Source organism: Dermochelys coriacea, chromosome 10 (genome assembly GCF_009764565.3).
Source record: "Dermochelys coriacea isolate rDerCor1 chromosome 10, rDerCor1.pri.v4, whole genome shotgun sequence".
Lineage (NCBI taxonomy): Eukaryota > Metazoa > Chordata > Testudines > Dermochelyidae > Dermochelys > Dermochelys coriacea.
Window position 1 is genome coordinate 30,304,571 of NC_050077.1, and position 15,306 is coordinate 30,319,876.

At 45.1% G+C, this 15,306-nt stretch overlaps 1 protein-coding gene across 1 annotated transcript in view; it reads right to left on the reverse strand.

Annotated features, from left to right (window-relative positions):
- The window catches only part of LOC119862033 (syntaxin-binding protein 4-like), a 123,205-nt gene that overhangs the window by 39,990 nt on the left and 67,909 nt on the right, over positions 1–15,306 (reverse strand). Inside the window, 3 exon segments of the mRNA XM_038417880.2 lie at positions 1,068–1,194; positions 1,915–2,001; positions 13,881–13,960. Of these exon segments, the coding sequence (XP_038273808.1) occupies positions 1,068–1,194; positions 1,915–2,001; positions 13,881–13,960 (294 nt within the window).

The window sequence follows — 15,306 nt, forward strand, 5'->3', positions numbered from 1 at the left end:
TACCTACGCCAATGGAGACCCCTACACATCCCGGCAGGTAGCATCTACGCTGAGAGCCTGCAGTGGCGCAGCTGTGCTGCTGGAGCGTTCTAAGCGTAGATAAGCCCTGGACATTAGAGGATAGTTTTAATGAGAAAGAGGGAGAGAGAGAAAATGACTATAGATCTGGGGTTCTTCAATTTTGAGGAGCTCAAGTTGAGGCCTCTTTAAAGAGCCTGATTTTTAGATGCGGGAGCTCTGCACTTTATGAAATCAGGCCCTTTTCAGGTGTCTCAGTGTTGTGCCCCCCCAAATCACTAGACACCTTTGAGAGACAAGGTGGGTGAGGTAATATCTTTTATGGGCCAAACTTCTGTTGGTTGAGAGAGAAGCTTTGAACCACACAGAGCTCTTCTTCAGGTCTGTGTAAGCTCAAAAGCTTGTCTCGCTCACCAACAGAAGTTGGTCTAATAAAAGCTATTACCTCACCCACCTTGTCTCTCTAATATCCTGGGACCAGCATGGCTACAATGACCACTGCATAGACACCTTTGACACTTTTTTGGTAATGGGGGCTTTTAAGGGTTTATAAGCACTACGGCAATACAATAATGTTCTAGAAACAGACAGGACAAGCCTGCAGACTTTATGAGTTGATGCCTGTGTACTTAGAGCTAGTTCCCTGTCCCATTAATATTTGAAAGTTTTAAATTTCTTACCATTCAAAATTGGGACAAAGTCAAAATTTCAAAAAATTTCATGAATCAAAAGGTTTTGTTTGGGTCAACTGAAACGTAATTTCAAAATTTCTTCCATTTGATTTCTACATTTTTCTTTTTAAAAAACTTTTTAAAATCTAAATCACTTACATTTCACAATGAAAAGTCATTTTGAACCGGGAACCAGAATTTTTCATTTAGAAAGTGGCCCAGACAAAACATTTTGACAATTTCAGAGTGTCCCAACATGGTTTTCCAACACTATGAGATTTATTGGTTTGCTGTCAACAAATCAGCATTTTTCAATGAAAAAAAAAAAGTCATTAAAAAATTCCTAAGGAGCTCTAGTGTGAGTGATATGGTACGTACTGTGAGCTTGAGTGTGGGGAATGTGCCGAGTTTCCCATGAGTGGGCCATGAGAATTTGCAGGGCTCAGCAGCAGGGGACTCTGGGAACGTGACGAAGACCCCGAGGACGTACTTTCCAAATATCTACCTAAGGACAAAATAAGACAGTCCAGATAATGAAAGCATTTCCCCCCCCTTACTCCTTCCCAGCCTGTCCCTGCTACACAGTCAGAATTAAAACAGGCTTTCATGGTTCATTTGCCTGGATGCAGAAATACTACTATTGATGTTAATGATATCAGTACATTTCTAACTAATTAACAGAGTTTTACATTCTCACCACAAATTCCAATCTGTGATGTGGTAATTAATAAATACCACTATGTACAGTGTCACATGCTTCTTCCCAAAAAGATAGCAGTGGCGTGATCCAGCAAGCAGACACCGAACTAGTAGCCAGGAACTCTGGGTTCTAGTCCTACCTCTGCCACCAACTTGTTGTGTTGGTCTACGGATTGAAGAAGCCAGTTCACTGCTCTTGCCTCAGTTTCACCAGATGTAAAATGGGGATAGTGGGTACTCGCCCTCTTTCTAAAACTCTTTGAGGTCCACTGTTGAAAATTGCTTTACAAGAACTAGACATTATTATAAGTTACTAGCACAATATTTTCCTGAGTGTGTTGCACATTGAAGGTGAAGTTAAGGGAGCCGGACAAGTGTTAGATACCAACTAATCCTCTCCTTGTCTCACCACAAGAAAGGTGACTCTCTCTCCCTTTTAGTATCCACGACTGGGCTGACATTTTCTGCACTGTGCCCCTCAAGCAGCCAAGATGCAGTAAGTATTCAGCGCCCAGAGGGTCAATACTCACTGCTGCCGGGTGAACAGGAGAACTCCGTGCCGATTCTGGTGTGCTATGAGATCCAAACTTTTCCAGCAGCTCAGAGAACCTCTCTCCTGAAAGACAAGGCCCAGCAGATTCACTTAGTCTCTCAGTACACTTCTGCACGGATTTACAATGCAACAAAGTCTATAATGTTATTTCATACTAACCAGTTTGTGGGCTTAATTCCCTCATGTGCTGGAGCTCAGTTTGATGCAGGATGAAGCATTAGGGAACCAGATACAGCTCACAAGTAGTCCCAATGTAAATCAGAGCTGTTTCCAAGCAACTCAAGCTTGTGCCGCTGATTTAGAATCCATAATCAACCTCACCACCAGTAGAAGATTCTTGTGCTAAAGTGTAACTTTTGCCATGCCCATCCTGTGTGTTGTGGGGTTGGAGGCAGAGGCCGGTTGCAGTGCAAATGCATCAGCAGCGAATTCCCTACACAGGGGGAAGTCTCATGCTTGGCATTTGCAGCTGAATTTGGCCCCTTTGTTGCCATACTTCTATGCCCCTTTCATCCCACAGGCTTCAAGAACTTCATGAACATTAATTAAACTTCCTGACATCCCTTCAGGTATTACTCATGCAGTAACACAGACTGGTAAATTGAAATGCCAAGTATTATGTTCATTTGTCCATTGTGAGGGATGAGGACAGACCCCAGAGTCCTGGCACCCAGCCCTGGGCTTTAACCACTGGGTCAGACATGTCTCTTATGGATTGAGTCCAGGATAATTTCATCTCCAGCCATGAGCCTAATGTGACAAAAGTGAACACAGACTATTAAGGGGAGATGTAACTAAGCAAAAAAAAAATTAATACACATTGGCCATTGTGGGTTCTTTTCATAATAGTGAAAGAAATCAAATAACTGTCAAACATACCAGCTCATGTTGTGAAATTACTCATCCTTGGAATTGTGGGTATATTACATGTTTTCAAACCATCACCCTTGACTACACCCGCTGTAATTCATACATGGAGAGGAGGAAGCTTAAAGCCAACAATTTAACTTAAAAGAACAAGTTGTGAGCATGATACAGATGGTGGGTAACACTTAGGGAGTACAGACAGGGCATTAGAATGTGGGGGCCAAAATGCTATGGGGTGGGCTCTTCCATTCAGCCTTCGGGCCCCAAGTGTTTACCTGCCTATGGTAATAAACATAGTGATCGTATTTGTTATGCTCATGGCATACAAACAGAGAAGTGAAATAAACAACATAAGATATCTTGATAATAGAAGGTTGTGCAGTTTAACTACTTTATTTTTTTAGAATTCAGAACGATAACCCAAAAGCAGAGAGAGACAAAGCAGGCTGCTCCCTGAAACAGAGAGGCCCAACTCACCTCACCTTATTCTAGACTGACTGTTTCCCACACAGAGCCCCCGGCCTAAAAGCTAAGACCAGGAATACCCCTCCCCGCCTTAAAAGATCGCTTACAAGTCCAACATAGTCTTCAAAATGCCGCATCGCTCATCAAGCATCAGAAAAATATTCATTATTTTTAAAATTCTCCTACCTGCAGTTGGTCTGCTACCTCACCCTATTTTGCTGCCAAAAGCTCTCTTTTTAAATCACTAGCCAGAAGGCCAATGCAATAGGGGGAAACCAGAAACCTATCCACAATGGCACTAAACTGACATAGTTTTTTTTAAATGAGAGGATCAGAGACCAGGGGAGGAGGTGAAGTGAGACACAACAGGGAAAGGGAGAAAGTGAGAATATCAGAGGTGACCTGGACCCAATATATCCAGACTTTAGGGGAGTTCTAGCTCAGATCTGGATCCCACCTTGTGGCTTGTACCACTTCTAAAGAAAATAAATACAGGCAATGGTGGAAAAAAAGGGAGCCGCCCGTTATTCTCCTTTCCTCTCCTTGCCCCTTTTCTCCACCAATGTGTCCCTTTGGCTACACAGCTTCAGACAGGAGTCTGTGGTGAGAATCTGAATACTTATGTTGCTGCTGAGGTGTGACAGCACAGATATTTGCCATCAAGTAGGTGGCATTCCAATCACCCACTTTCACAATTAGAGGCACAGGTGTGCTGCCCAAGGAGACCAGAGGCTAGTCCCTTTTGAGTCCACCCATGGCACCTGTCATTGTCTAGAGCAGTTGTTACGGAGCAATTGGAAGCTCAGGCTATACTCCTGGTAAGTACTGGCCTGGGAACTGAGATACCAAGCCAAAGAGAGCAGAGGTCTCCATGAGGCCATGGGGCCAACTCCAAAGAGGTGACAAGCGCACACATCAAGGCAGGTTAATGGGAAAGATACATGGCAGCTGATGAGAGAACAGCATTTTCTCAGGCGGTGGCTCCTTACAACACAGCAGCTAATCAGAGTGAGCATCAATTCCATCAACTCTTTTGGTACAAATCTCACTTTAATATCATTTCCAGTAAAACCCTTCATCTTCCCGTGACTCACTCATAATCCCGTATCACTGCTGAGTTATGCCGCGACGAAAGCCAGGCTGCAGCTGACCCTGTGAGCCTTCCATTTGCTGTCTCCTCCTTTTCCTGGGCGGGACTCTTCACTCCTCCTTTAGCTCGCTCCTTTACTGCATGGACTAGCAGCCCCAGGACATACCCAGGTCCCCAACAGGCTTGTACACAGGCAGCTAGGTTATGCTGAAGTCCATATTACTGCGTCTTCACTGCTTTTGTCCCCTCGCTGGGTAGGTTAAAGCTAGCGTGGGTATGTCTCCGGAGCTACAGTCAGACCTTGGTTTGCTGTGTAGATGTACCCGTCGTCTCTCCCATCCCATGCCTAACTCCACAGTCTAGTGCACCTAGAACCACAGGTTTCCTATGATTTGGGTTGTTCCATTTAAAACACTCCCATTCTGAACTCTCTCAATCTCAGCAGTACATGTCTGTCACAGGGGGCTGGTCCTGTGAGTAGACCAGCCCAGCTCCCCTGTGTCAGAGCAGGTGGGCCCAACCGAGCCAATTAAAAGAGGTGGGCTAAAAAAGGCTTGTCAGAGGTAGACTATGTCTTGGGAGAGCAACCACAGAGAAGTGGAGCTAAGTCTGGTGGTGGGTCCCTGGAACAAAGGGCCAGCTGCTCAGGAGATAGCCCTCAGCTGGGGTACCCAGAAGGGAAGCAGAACTGGCTCTGAGAAGGGACCCTAGCAGGAATGGGGAAGCTGCAAAGAAGTAGGATTACCCAGAGACCCCTGGGAGAGGAGGCTGGGAAACCCTGGACAAAGGATGAGCTAAAGAGCTGATTTGTCTATTAGGCTGCTTATGTTTGGACATAGAATCATAAAATATCAGGGTTGGAAGGGGACTCAGGAGGTCTAGTCAACACTCTGCTCAAAGCAGGACCAATCCCCAACTAAATTATCCCAGACAGGGCTTTGTCAAGCCTGACCTTAAAAACCTCAAAGGAAGGAGATTCCACCACCTCCCTAGGTAACGCATTCCAGTGTTTCACCACCCTCCTAGTGAAAAAGTTTTTCCTAATATCCAACCTAAACCTCCCCCACTGCAACTTGAGACCATTACTCCTTGTTCTGTCATCTGCTATCACTGAGAACAGTCTAGATCCATGCTCTTTGGAACCCCTTTCAGGTAGTTGAAAGCAGCTATCAAATCCCCCCTCTTCTCTTCCGCAGACTAAAACAATCCCAGTTCCCTCAGCCTCTCCTCATAAGTCATGTGTTCCAGTCCCCTAATCATGTTTGTTGCCCTCCGCTGGACTCTTTCCAATTTTTCCACATCCTTCTTGTAGTGTGGGGCCCAAAACTGGACACAGTACTCCAGATGAGGCCTCACCAACGTCAAATAGAGGGGAACGATCACGTCCCTCTATCTACTGGCAATGCCCCTACTTATACATCCTAAAATGCCATTGGCCTTCTTGGCAACAAGGGCACACTGTTGACTCATATCCAGCTTCTCATCCACTGTAACCCCTAGGTCCTCTTCTGCAGAACTGCTGCCGAGCCATTAGGTCCCTAGTCTGTAGCGGTGCATGGGATTCTTCCGTCCTAAGTGCAGGACTCTGCACTTGTCCTTGTTGAACCTCATCAGATTTCTTTTGGCCCAATCCTCTAATTTGTCTAGGGCCCTCTGTATCCTATTCCTACCCTCCAGCGTATCTACCGCTCCTCCCAGTTTAGTGTCAACAGCAAACTTGCTGAGGGTGCAATCCACACCATCCTCCAGATCATTTATGAAGATATTGAACATAACAGGCCCAAGGACCGACCCTTGGGGCACTCCACTTGATACTGGCTGCCAACTAGACATGGAGCCATTGATCACTACCCGTTGAGCCCGACAATCTAGCCAACTTTCTATTCACCTTATAGTCCATTCATCCAGCCCATACTTCTTTAAGTTGCTGGCAAGAATACTGTGGGAGACCGTGTCAAAAGCTTTGCTAAAGTCAAGGAACAACACATCCACTGCTTTCCCCTCATCCACAGAGCCAGTTATCTCCTCATAGAAGGCAATTAGATTAGTCAGGCATGACTTGCCCTTGGTGAATCCATGCTGACTGTTCCGGATCACTTTCCTCTCCTTTAAGTTTCAGAATTGATTCCTTGAGGACCTGCTCCATGATTTTTCCAGGGACTGAGGTGAGGCTGACTGGCCTGTAGTTCCCAGGATCCTCCTCCTTTTTTAAAAGATGGGCACTACATTAGCCTTTTTCCAGTCGTCCAGGACTTCCCCCGATCGCCATGAGTTTTCAAAGATAATGGCCAATGGCTCTGCAATCACATCCGCCAACTCCTTTAGCATTCTCGGATGCATCCTCTTTGTCCACTGAGGATGGCAGTGAGTGCTTGTGAAGCTGGGGAGACATCCTGCCAGGTCACAATAGCCTTGTACATGACCATAATTACCCATTTGAAATATGCCAAGTCAGGAGAATTGGCGCTAAGGCTGGCTCAATGCAATTCCCCATTAGATTTGGAGAAATCACTGCAACTGCAAACAAATGGTTGGAACTTTACGAAAAATCCCTGAAATCACGCGAGTTTTAATTAAAAAGAGACCATCTTTCAGTGAAAAGTGGCAAATGGGCTACTTTTTTTTTTTTAAGTTTCCAGCTTTGAAACTTCAAAATGCAAAATATTATTCCGATGAAGAAGAATTCAAGAGAGAAGAAGAGAAAGTGAAACACGTGAACTCTCAAAATTGTATTTGTTGCAGTGGAAAAATCCCATGCAGGAAATGCTGCAAAGCCTCTAAAATCTCTCAAAATGAAACAATGACAGATTCTGCCCCTGTCCACACTGCCCAAAATATTTAAGTCAGTTTTGCACCACCCTAATTCTCACAACCGAGGAGGACTGGTCATAATTCTAGCAACCAACTTGACAAGCCATTTGCTCAGAAGTCTGTAATACTGGAGTTATTGACTGAATGGATCATGATTCACTGGACACCTGCAGTTACAGGACTGGATTCTGCAAAAAAGCATGAGTAACTTCCTCAGGGTAGTAGCTCTCCTTTTCAATTACATTTACTCACACGCGTGACTATTTGCAGGACTTAGCTGTTTTTTTTCAGGCTGCCGTGTGAGATCTAGTGAGCACACCACCTCAGCTTCCCTTACTTTTGGAGTTACCAATCATGGGTGTTAGGATCCAATGCGCTGAATTTTGATCAGTGTTGTAATGCAAGTTAATTTCCAGTGATTATTTAGCTATAAGAAGCTGGTTCATTGTGCTCATCTGTATTTACATATTCCCCTCAACTGTATTTAGAGCCTCAGGAATCCATTTATTGGAAAAAATTATACCATTTCCACAGTAGTTCAATCAATGGAATCCAACCACATGAGCAGATCTTGTTATTTTAGCCCTAGCCCACAAACAAGTTTACGTGCTGAATACAGAACTGGCAAACTATTCGTGACATATAATCCTAATTTTGATTTTAGCCCTTTTTCCAATTAACAGATCCCGAGCTCTGTAAAGATAAGCCATTATGTGCCCAATAGTTTGGATGAATAATTTTCAGCCTGTAAACTGTTTGCAAACCATCTACTCGGACCTGTTGTTATTGGTGTGATATGACCGAACACCTTAGTCACATGGTATTGTCTGGGCTCTTTGCTCAGAGACCAGATATTGCAGGCCTCAATTCAGCAAAGCATTTAAATACACGCTTAAAATTCCATTGAGATAAATAATGAACAGCAAGTAATGCATTTTCTGGTATGACTCTCCAGACAGATCATTTTGTGCTAAACTTCATGAAGCTTGGGAGATCTGCAAGTGCACAGATATTGTCCGCATACTGACTAAGGAATAATCTGACTCCAGGAATCCGAGCTAACCTTGCTCAGTGACTTCAGGCACAAATAGTTTAAAATACATATATAAATCTTAAATTTTTTTAGTTTTATTTACTGTTTGACCAGCTCTAGTAGGAAAATACTTAATCTTATCATGTCCTCGTGGAACTTAAATGTCCAGCCTTATTTAACTAACAGAGGGCTGAAATTGGGGGACTCTCCCTTTAATAAAACACTCCCAGCCCAACCCCCCCTCCACCCCCCCCCTTTTTTTTTTTTTTTTACTAAGGATACTGAAATCTAGGATAACAAAAGTGTCCTTGTTACAGAGCCCTGAAACTTGTACAGACCCATGGAGTGGAGTCAGATCAGAGGGGATGCACAGCAGCAGCCAGCTGCAGGCCGACTTTGCTACAGATTAAGCAGCAGGAAGCCAATCTTTCTGCAGAATATTGTTGTTTTATCCCATAATACCTTTTTTGTGATGCCCTTGTGTTCTGGGGAGAACAAAGGGTGAGTCCTACATCAAAGGTTACATGAGAGCACAATGGCTAGAACCTTCACCCTCTGTTCCACAGATGGGAAAAAAGAGATTGGGACTCTAAATAAAACCCTAGAATTAATAGCTTGTCTCTATAAATACAGCCTATGAGACACCAGGAACTAGACATTCAGAGCACAGAAAGCCCGATGCATGCTTAAAGCAGCAATCGGCACATACACTGATTTTCAGCTACCCCATCTCACCAACTGTTGTGATTTTACTGTGAGTCCTATGATATTCAGTGTTATTCTTAGAGCACCTGCTCCTGGAATCACAAGAATTTCATTTTTGAAAAAGTGAGTTTCTAGCTAATCCTCACATTCATTATTCACCAGTTTTAAAATGCTTCAGTCATCCAGTCAGGTAGCAGAAACAATAGCATGTAACCTAAGTGATACTATTAATAATAATGTTGTATTAATGTTATACGAACTCTGGGCCTGATTCTCATTTTCTCTAATGCCCCTGTACTCTTCCAGAGCGGTAGAAGGGGGCCCTCCTGGACACCAGAATCAGGCTCCCTGTGTTCTCCAAAGATTGGCTGAGTCATTCTTAGAGCCCAACAGCTGATGTAAAAAGGGCCAACATGCCGAGCGGGTCACCGGCCGTGGCGGAATCTGTGTCAGTGACCGCTCCTGACAGCAAAGTGGATAGAAGGATGATTACTCCTCAGAGCTCAAGGACATCGCTAAAAGATAATGTGCGATAAAATAAATAAATAAACACATATAAAAAGCCTTCACCCTCCTGCATCCCTTTTAATCTTGGAGATATGTATTCATGTATTAAACATTTTGTGAGGCGATTATGTAAGCGAAATCTCTGCAAATCTTTAAAAAAAATTAAACTGATTACTGCCCAACTCTCCCTCTGGATAACCTTTGGCAGATTTAGCAGATAACCAAGAGCAAATGAAGACCAAATAAATTGCTTCAAGTTTGGTTGCCAAGGACATCTGCGTCCTATCAGTTTACAGCAATCTATTTCTTGGGGTGGTTGGAGGCACTGTTGACAGATGCACGAAGGAACCGTAGCCTCAGACAAAGCCATGCCCACACTCATATGTATGTATATATTTAGAAACATCTGCTCCAATTTAAGATATTAGTAACATGCCTGAGCAGCTTGAAGCAGACGAACAAGGGTAATGGCAGATTACTTGCCCCCGGGGCATTGGCTTAGAAACAAACTGATTGTCACAATAACTATGACGAACACCTGCTTCTAACTTGCCCAGAGGAGCCCAGCTGGGTTATCCCCTGCTGTGTCTGACTATGGTTTTCATTACATAGAGCACACAATGTGAGGAGCCCACTGGGGCCTGTCCAGGTGTTTCCACTATGCAATGTAGATGTTATCTTTGTCACCAGTCCCCAAGTATGGCTAATTGTCTAGAGCTAACTTTTGATTTTGTCTCTGCATAAGGGACGAGGAGTGACTGAGAACCACCCACCTCTAGACTTTGGTCTGGGTGCGGAGGAATAAGCAGGGCTATTCACCAGTTTCCTACCTGCTCCAGGAATTGAGTGGCCTTGGCTCCACTTCCCTCTTCTCACTGGCCAGAGTCACTGAGCCAGCCCAGGGGGAAGGGCAGTGATGGCAATTTACCCTTGGAATAGGAAGAAAAATGTACAGGTGACCAGGCTCAGCCAAGATACGAACTTGGGAAAAAAAGACGTTTAGTCCAAGTCTCCCAGAGCCACCTCCATTAAAACAATGACAGATGCAGCAATCCAGAAATAAAATACTTTGGCAAGGCCTCCTCCTTGGCAATCCAAAACCAAGCCAACTTTCCCCTGCTGCTTCACTAGTGGCAAAGAGGGAAACATTTCTGGCAGATGAACATCATCTGCACACACTCCTGCTGAATTTCTCTGTCAATTCCACTAAGCTGGTGTGTTTTCTCTGGGCTCAGTTCTTAGGCAGTCCCAGCAGCCAGCCAGGAGCTTTTGCCCCTGGTCCCTCCCAGTACTGAACTGTCCATGGTCCTGCTGCTCTTTCACCCAGCCAGGAACAGTCTCCTCTCCTCCACCAGCAGGCAGCAACTGAGTGTCTCTAGCCCTGCAGCTCCTTTTATGTGATTCTGCTGGACCCTGATTGGCTGCTTCCTCACAACTACTCCAGACTGCCTGGAAGGCTTCTCTTCTGCTCCTCTCTGGGACAGGGTGTGGCAGAACCCTGAGGCCTCCAGCAGGGGTTCTCTGGGCCTAATCTATCCAAGATCCCAAGATCAATTTATGGTTAATTAATGAAATGACAGTTTAAACACTAACTCACTTTACAAAATGAAGGCCTGGTCCAATCAGTAGAAAGACTCTCCTTGACCTCCATGGGCTTGCAGTCTGGCTCCTTGAGCAGCATGGCACTGGTAAAATTATATGATGTTTATCGGACTGGGATTTTGTAGCTTAACCTTTTTTTGTAGCCTTGAATCCAAGGGTAGCGACCAAATAAAGCCAAAGGATCCAGATGACTAACTCCCCAGCCGTTAGTGTCAGATCATTTTCCCACATTTTGGTGGGGCCTTTCTACCCAAAAAGAAGGCAGGGACTCCTTCTCCACTACAGCAGGGAGGCCTTATCAGAGACACGAATTCTCCTCTTCAGTGACGGATGTATGCTCAAAACAATTTGAGAAGTCTTTTCATTTGAGCAGAGGTTGTCATCCTTCCCCTTGCATCATAATGCCGCATTATCTCTCTCATGAGGACCGAGCCAAAGTAGATACAGGCCCGAGCAGAAAACCCGGTTGCAAACACCTTTAACTAGAAAGCTTGGATCAGGTTTTGAACATCACGGCTCAGGTCCATGCCTGGTGCTTCCCTCAGGGACGTTCTCAACTTTGTATTAGCTGCTGACAGAGCTGTCAGACTTGTATCAGCTCCCTACCACTCCTCTCCCATTCCTGATGTTCCCAAGGTGAAGGCTTAGTCTCAAGCACCTATCATCTTCTCACCTTCCAACCTCACTTAGGATCAGATCTTGCATCCATAAAAGTCAATTGGTGGGTCAGAATTTCACCCCAGGACAAAGCCCCACTGATCTCCGTAGTGCAGGAACAGGCCTGTCTTACACTTTCACTACAGACTTTCTGTTTACAGCCCTGGTGCACAGGAATTCCTTGGGAACAACACAGTCAAGCTTTCTTCCATGGCCTAAGCACCTTGGCGCGATGCTGAGATTAACCAAGATGTGCAGCTCTGCCTTGGAAACAGCAACAAACCAAAACCAGGGCTCAGATCAGGCCTGCTTCTTTTCAAACACATTTACACAGCATGCCTATTTGTACAGATTTCATTTATTAAGACCAATAAGAGATTATAGTATCAGCAACTAAGCAGATATGCACTCCCAGCTTTTGTACATGCTATTGTACAGATTTCATTTATTAAGATCCAATAAGAGATTATAGTATCAGCAACTAAGCAGATATGCAGTCATCCCAGCTTTTGGCTCCTGGCCGGGTGACAAAGTACTACTACTTGTTGTTGTTGTTGTTTTTTGCTTCTCTACAAAAAAGAGACAGCATAGCTGTGACACTCATTAAAGTACAACCAGACAGGCTTCAGCCATCCCTGAAGGATATTAAAGATGTGTCCTGATGGCTTATTGCCAGTGTTCAGGTGAACATCCCATTCAAAGCAACAGTCCAAAGCTTATGTAGCCAGCTGAGTCTCCTGTTTGCAAAAAGCACATGCAATTGAGATATTCCAATTTACTTGGGCTGCCCTGTATAAATGTATAAATAACTAGGTTTTATATATCTCCTGGCTCCCTACATGTGGCAGCTCCAGCACTTCTCCAGGACACTTAGTAGCGCTGTTTCCTTCTTGGTCTGATGAGATTTGGGACTTGAGAAGCTTTCAGAAGCAATCATGTGGGGCAAAATAAATAGTCTTAGAGCTTATCAACAAGTGGCCAAGACCCAGAGGAAAAAATTGAAATCTCAGAGGACAGGAAAATATAGATGAGAAATATGAACTATTCTGAAGGGCTCTGTCCTTGGCCCACTCCTCTTTGCCCTCTGCATGCTCTCTCTAGGTGACCATAGCCACCACCGTGGCTTTAGTTACCATCTTTAAGCCAATCACTCACAAATCAACCTGTCCACTCCTGACTTGTCTCCTTAAATACAACCCCACCTCTCAGCCTGTTTTTCCTGACACCTTATTCTGAATGTTTCACCATCAGCTTCAATCTAAATGGGCCAACTCCTAACCATCCCTCCCACCACGCCCACAGAAAGCAAGATCTTTGGGGGAAGCAACTGGCAGAGGGGATCTGGGAAGAAGCTAACCTCCCCCTGTGGAGACAGGTTTCCTCCCGGAGGAGGTAGCTGACTGATTCTCAGACCCTCCCACAGCAGTTGGACTGTGGACGCCTACATCAGTTCTGCACATGCATTTAGAAGATAAAGGGCGAATCCTGCTGTCCTCTTCATGGGCTCAGAGGGCCTATGATGTAACAGAACCAGAGCTGTTCCACAGCTCAGATGGGGAAGGATTTGAGGAATCCATTTAGGCATCAGTACACCATGCAACACAGATCTGGAGGGGCTTCCTATGCGCCATACTAAAGGGGGAGGACTTAGAAACAAGTTTGCTACCACACAGTTCCACAGCCTACTCTCCCTGGGGAGGGGCCAAGACCAGGTAATGGCCATGAAAGCTACTGCAGTGATAGTAGTGACCGAGGAAGAGCCCAATGGCGCAAGGGGTGGAGCAGCGCTTCCTCTACAGAATTAGTGCACATCCCATTTCCTCGGGGCTGGGGGCAGCATTTGGACCTAAGAGAAGGTGGCTTTACTTCCCTTTCAGTTACAGCTTTAAAAAAAGCAGTTTTAGGGTTAACGTGACTTTGGCCATTTTCCTTAGGACTTTCGATTTTATTTTTGTGTAGTGTAAAGCTGACTGTTCCTGCGCCAAGTTTTAACTGGGAGAAGAAAAAAAAAGACCAACCGTTGTTCTCCTTAGACCCTCACTATGCAGGCAGTGCCGCTGAGAGACTAACAAAGGGTCTTTTAGAGCTGTAGTACATGTACAGCTACCAAGAACCCAACAACCCTGACCACTTTCCTATTTACTTTATATATATCATAAACAAATTCCCCTGCCCCCTACCCCTGGTGGAATACAATGAAACTTCACCTGGCATCATCATCTCGAGCTATTAGAAGGCGCATGTGGCTGGTGGCGGAGGCTGTCCTGAGAATATCCACAGCTCTGTGGGAAGACAAGAATGACTATCAGATGCAAAAAGAGGACAAGAGAGCAATACTGGGCCACAGTTATGTGTCAAAGGGCTCACACATCAGCATGTCAAACTCAACAGCGAGCCATGTATTGGGCAAACTTTAACAACTTCTTTTTGGCGAGGGCCATTGGCAGACAGAACATCTCCTTGGCCCCCAATTACCTTGTCTGCCCGTAGAACTGGAGGGAAGGTAAATCACAGCCTGAGTTTCCTCACTGCCGCACTAGCTGGAGACCCTCAGATAATAAGGGCAACCCATTAGCAAGTATTCCCTCACTACTGTCTACATTGCAAGCCTTCCTTCTCATGCATGGCCAGATTCAGAGCACCACATGTACAGAGCCCTAGCACAGCCATGAATCAAGCCCACAGAGCGTGTCTGCTCTCTACTGGTTGGACACAGAGAGACTTATCTGTGTGCCATAGGCCCTATGCTACTAAAATCTAATGGGGATTTTCTGTCACCTAAAGCAAAAGGGATCAGTGCTTTTGAAGCAGGAAGATTAGGGTCCTATGCCTGCTATTTTCCAAGTCTTCATGTGGATGTTTGGGCAGCATAGTGACGATGAAAAACTCTGAGGTAGCCACAAATTTGCTACACTATTTAAAGAACAACAGGCACCTCAAAGTTTAAACTTTCAATCTTTCCTCTTAGACATTTGAATTTTCTCATTCATGCGTTGTTGGTGTCTTGGTTACGCTGCAACCTCCTTGGAGCACAAAGACATGGGTCAGAATGCGGCCCTCCAGGGGATTCCCCCAGTGCAGGAACTGTATTGGGCCCATGAACACAGTGCTACATTGGCTGTTCTCCTGCCTAGCTGCCAGCAGAGGGACATGCTGGGAAATGGGGCTTGAGGGTGGGGGCCTATCATAGGCAGGAGGGGGAATGTCCAGCGCACTCAGCACTGTAACAATTCTGGGATGCTCATAGAGAGGTGTTTAAGGCTACCATAAGGTAAAGCAGCCCTCTGGGCTACCCTGACTTATGCCCAGGGCCACTTCGACTCCTGGAACAGCCCAGAACCTGGAAGCTCAAAGCTGGTATAAAGAACCTTTACCTTCCTACATAAGAGGTGCAGCCCAGAATCAGACTTTCATCTTTTGTTGTGTTTGCATAGTGTCGGGTGCACTGTTATTGCACAGAGCGTCAAAGTAACAAATATTGGGGCAATGAAGTTATCTCCACTTCCTTTGACCTCAGAGGGTGGGTGGGTTCAGGTTGAGTTTTCATTCTGGATACTTCCAGTACAGTTTGGGGTTCTTTGCTCTATTATAAGGAAGCTTTTCTTTATAGAAGAGGAATTTTATAGAG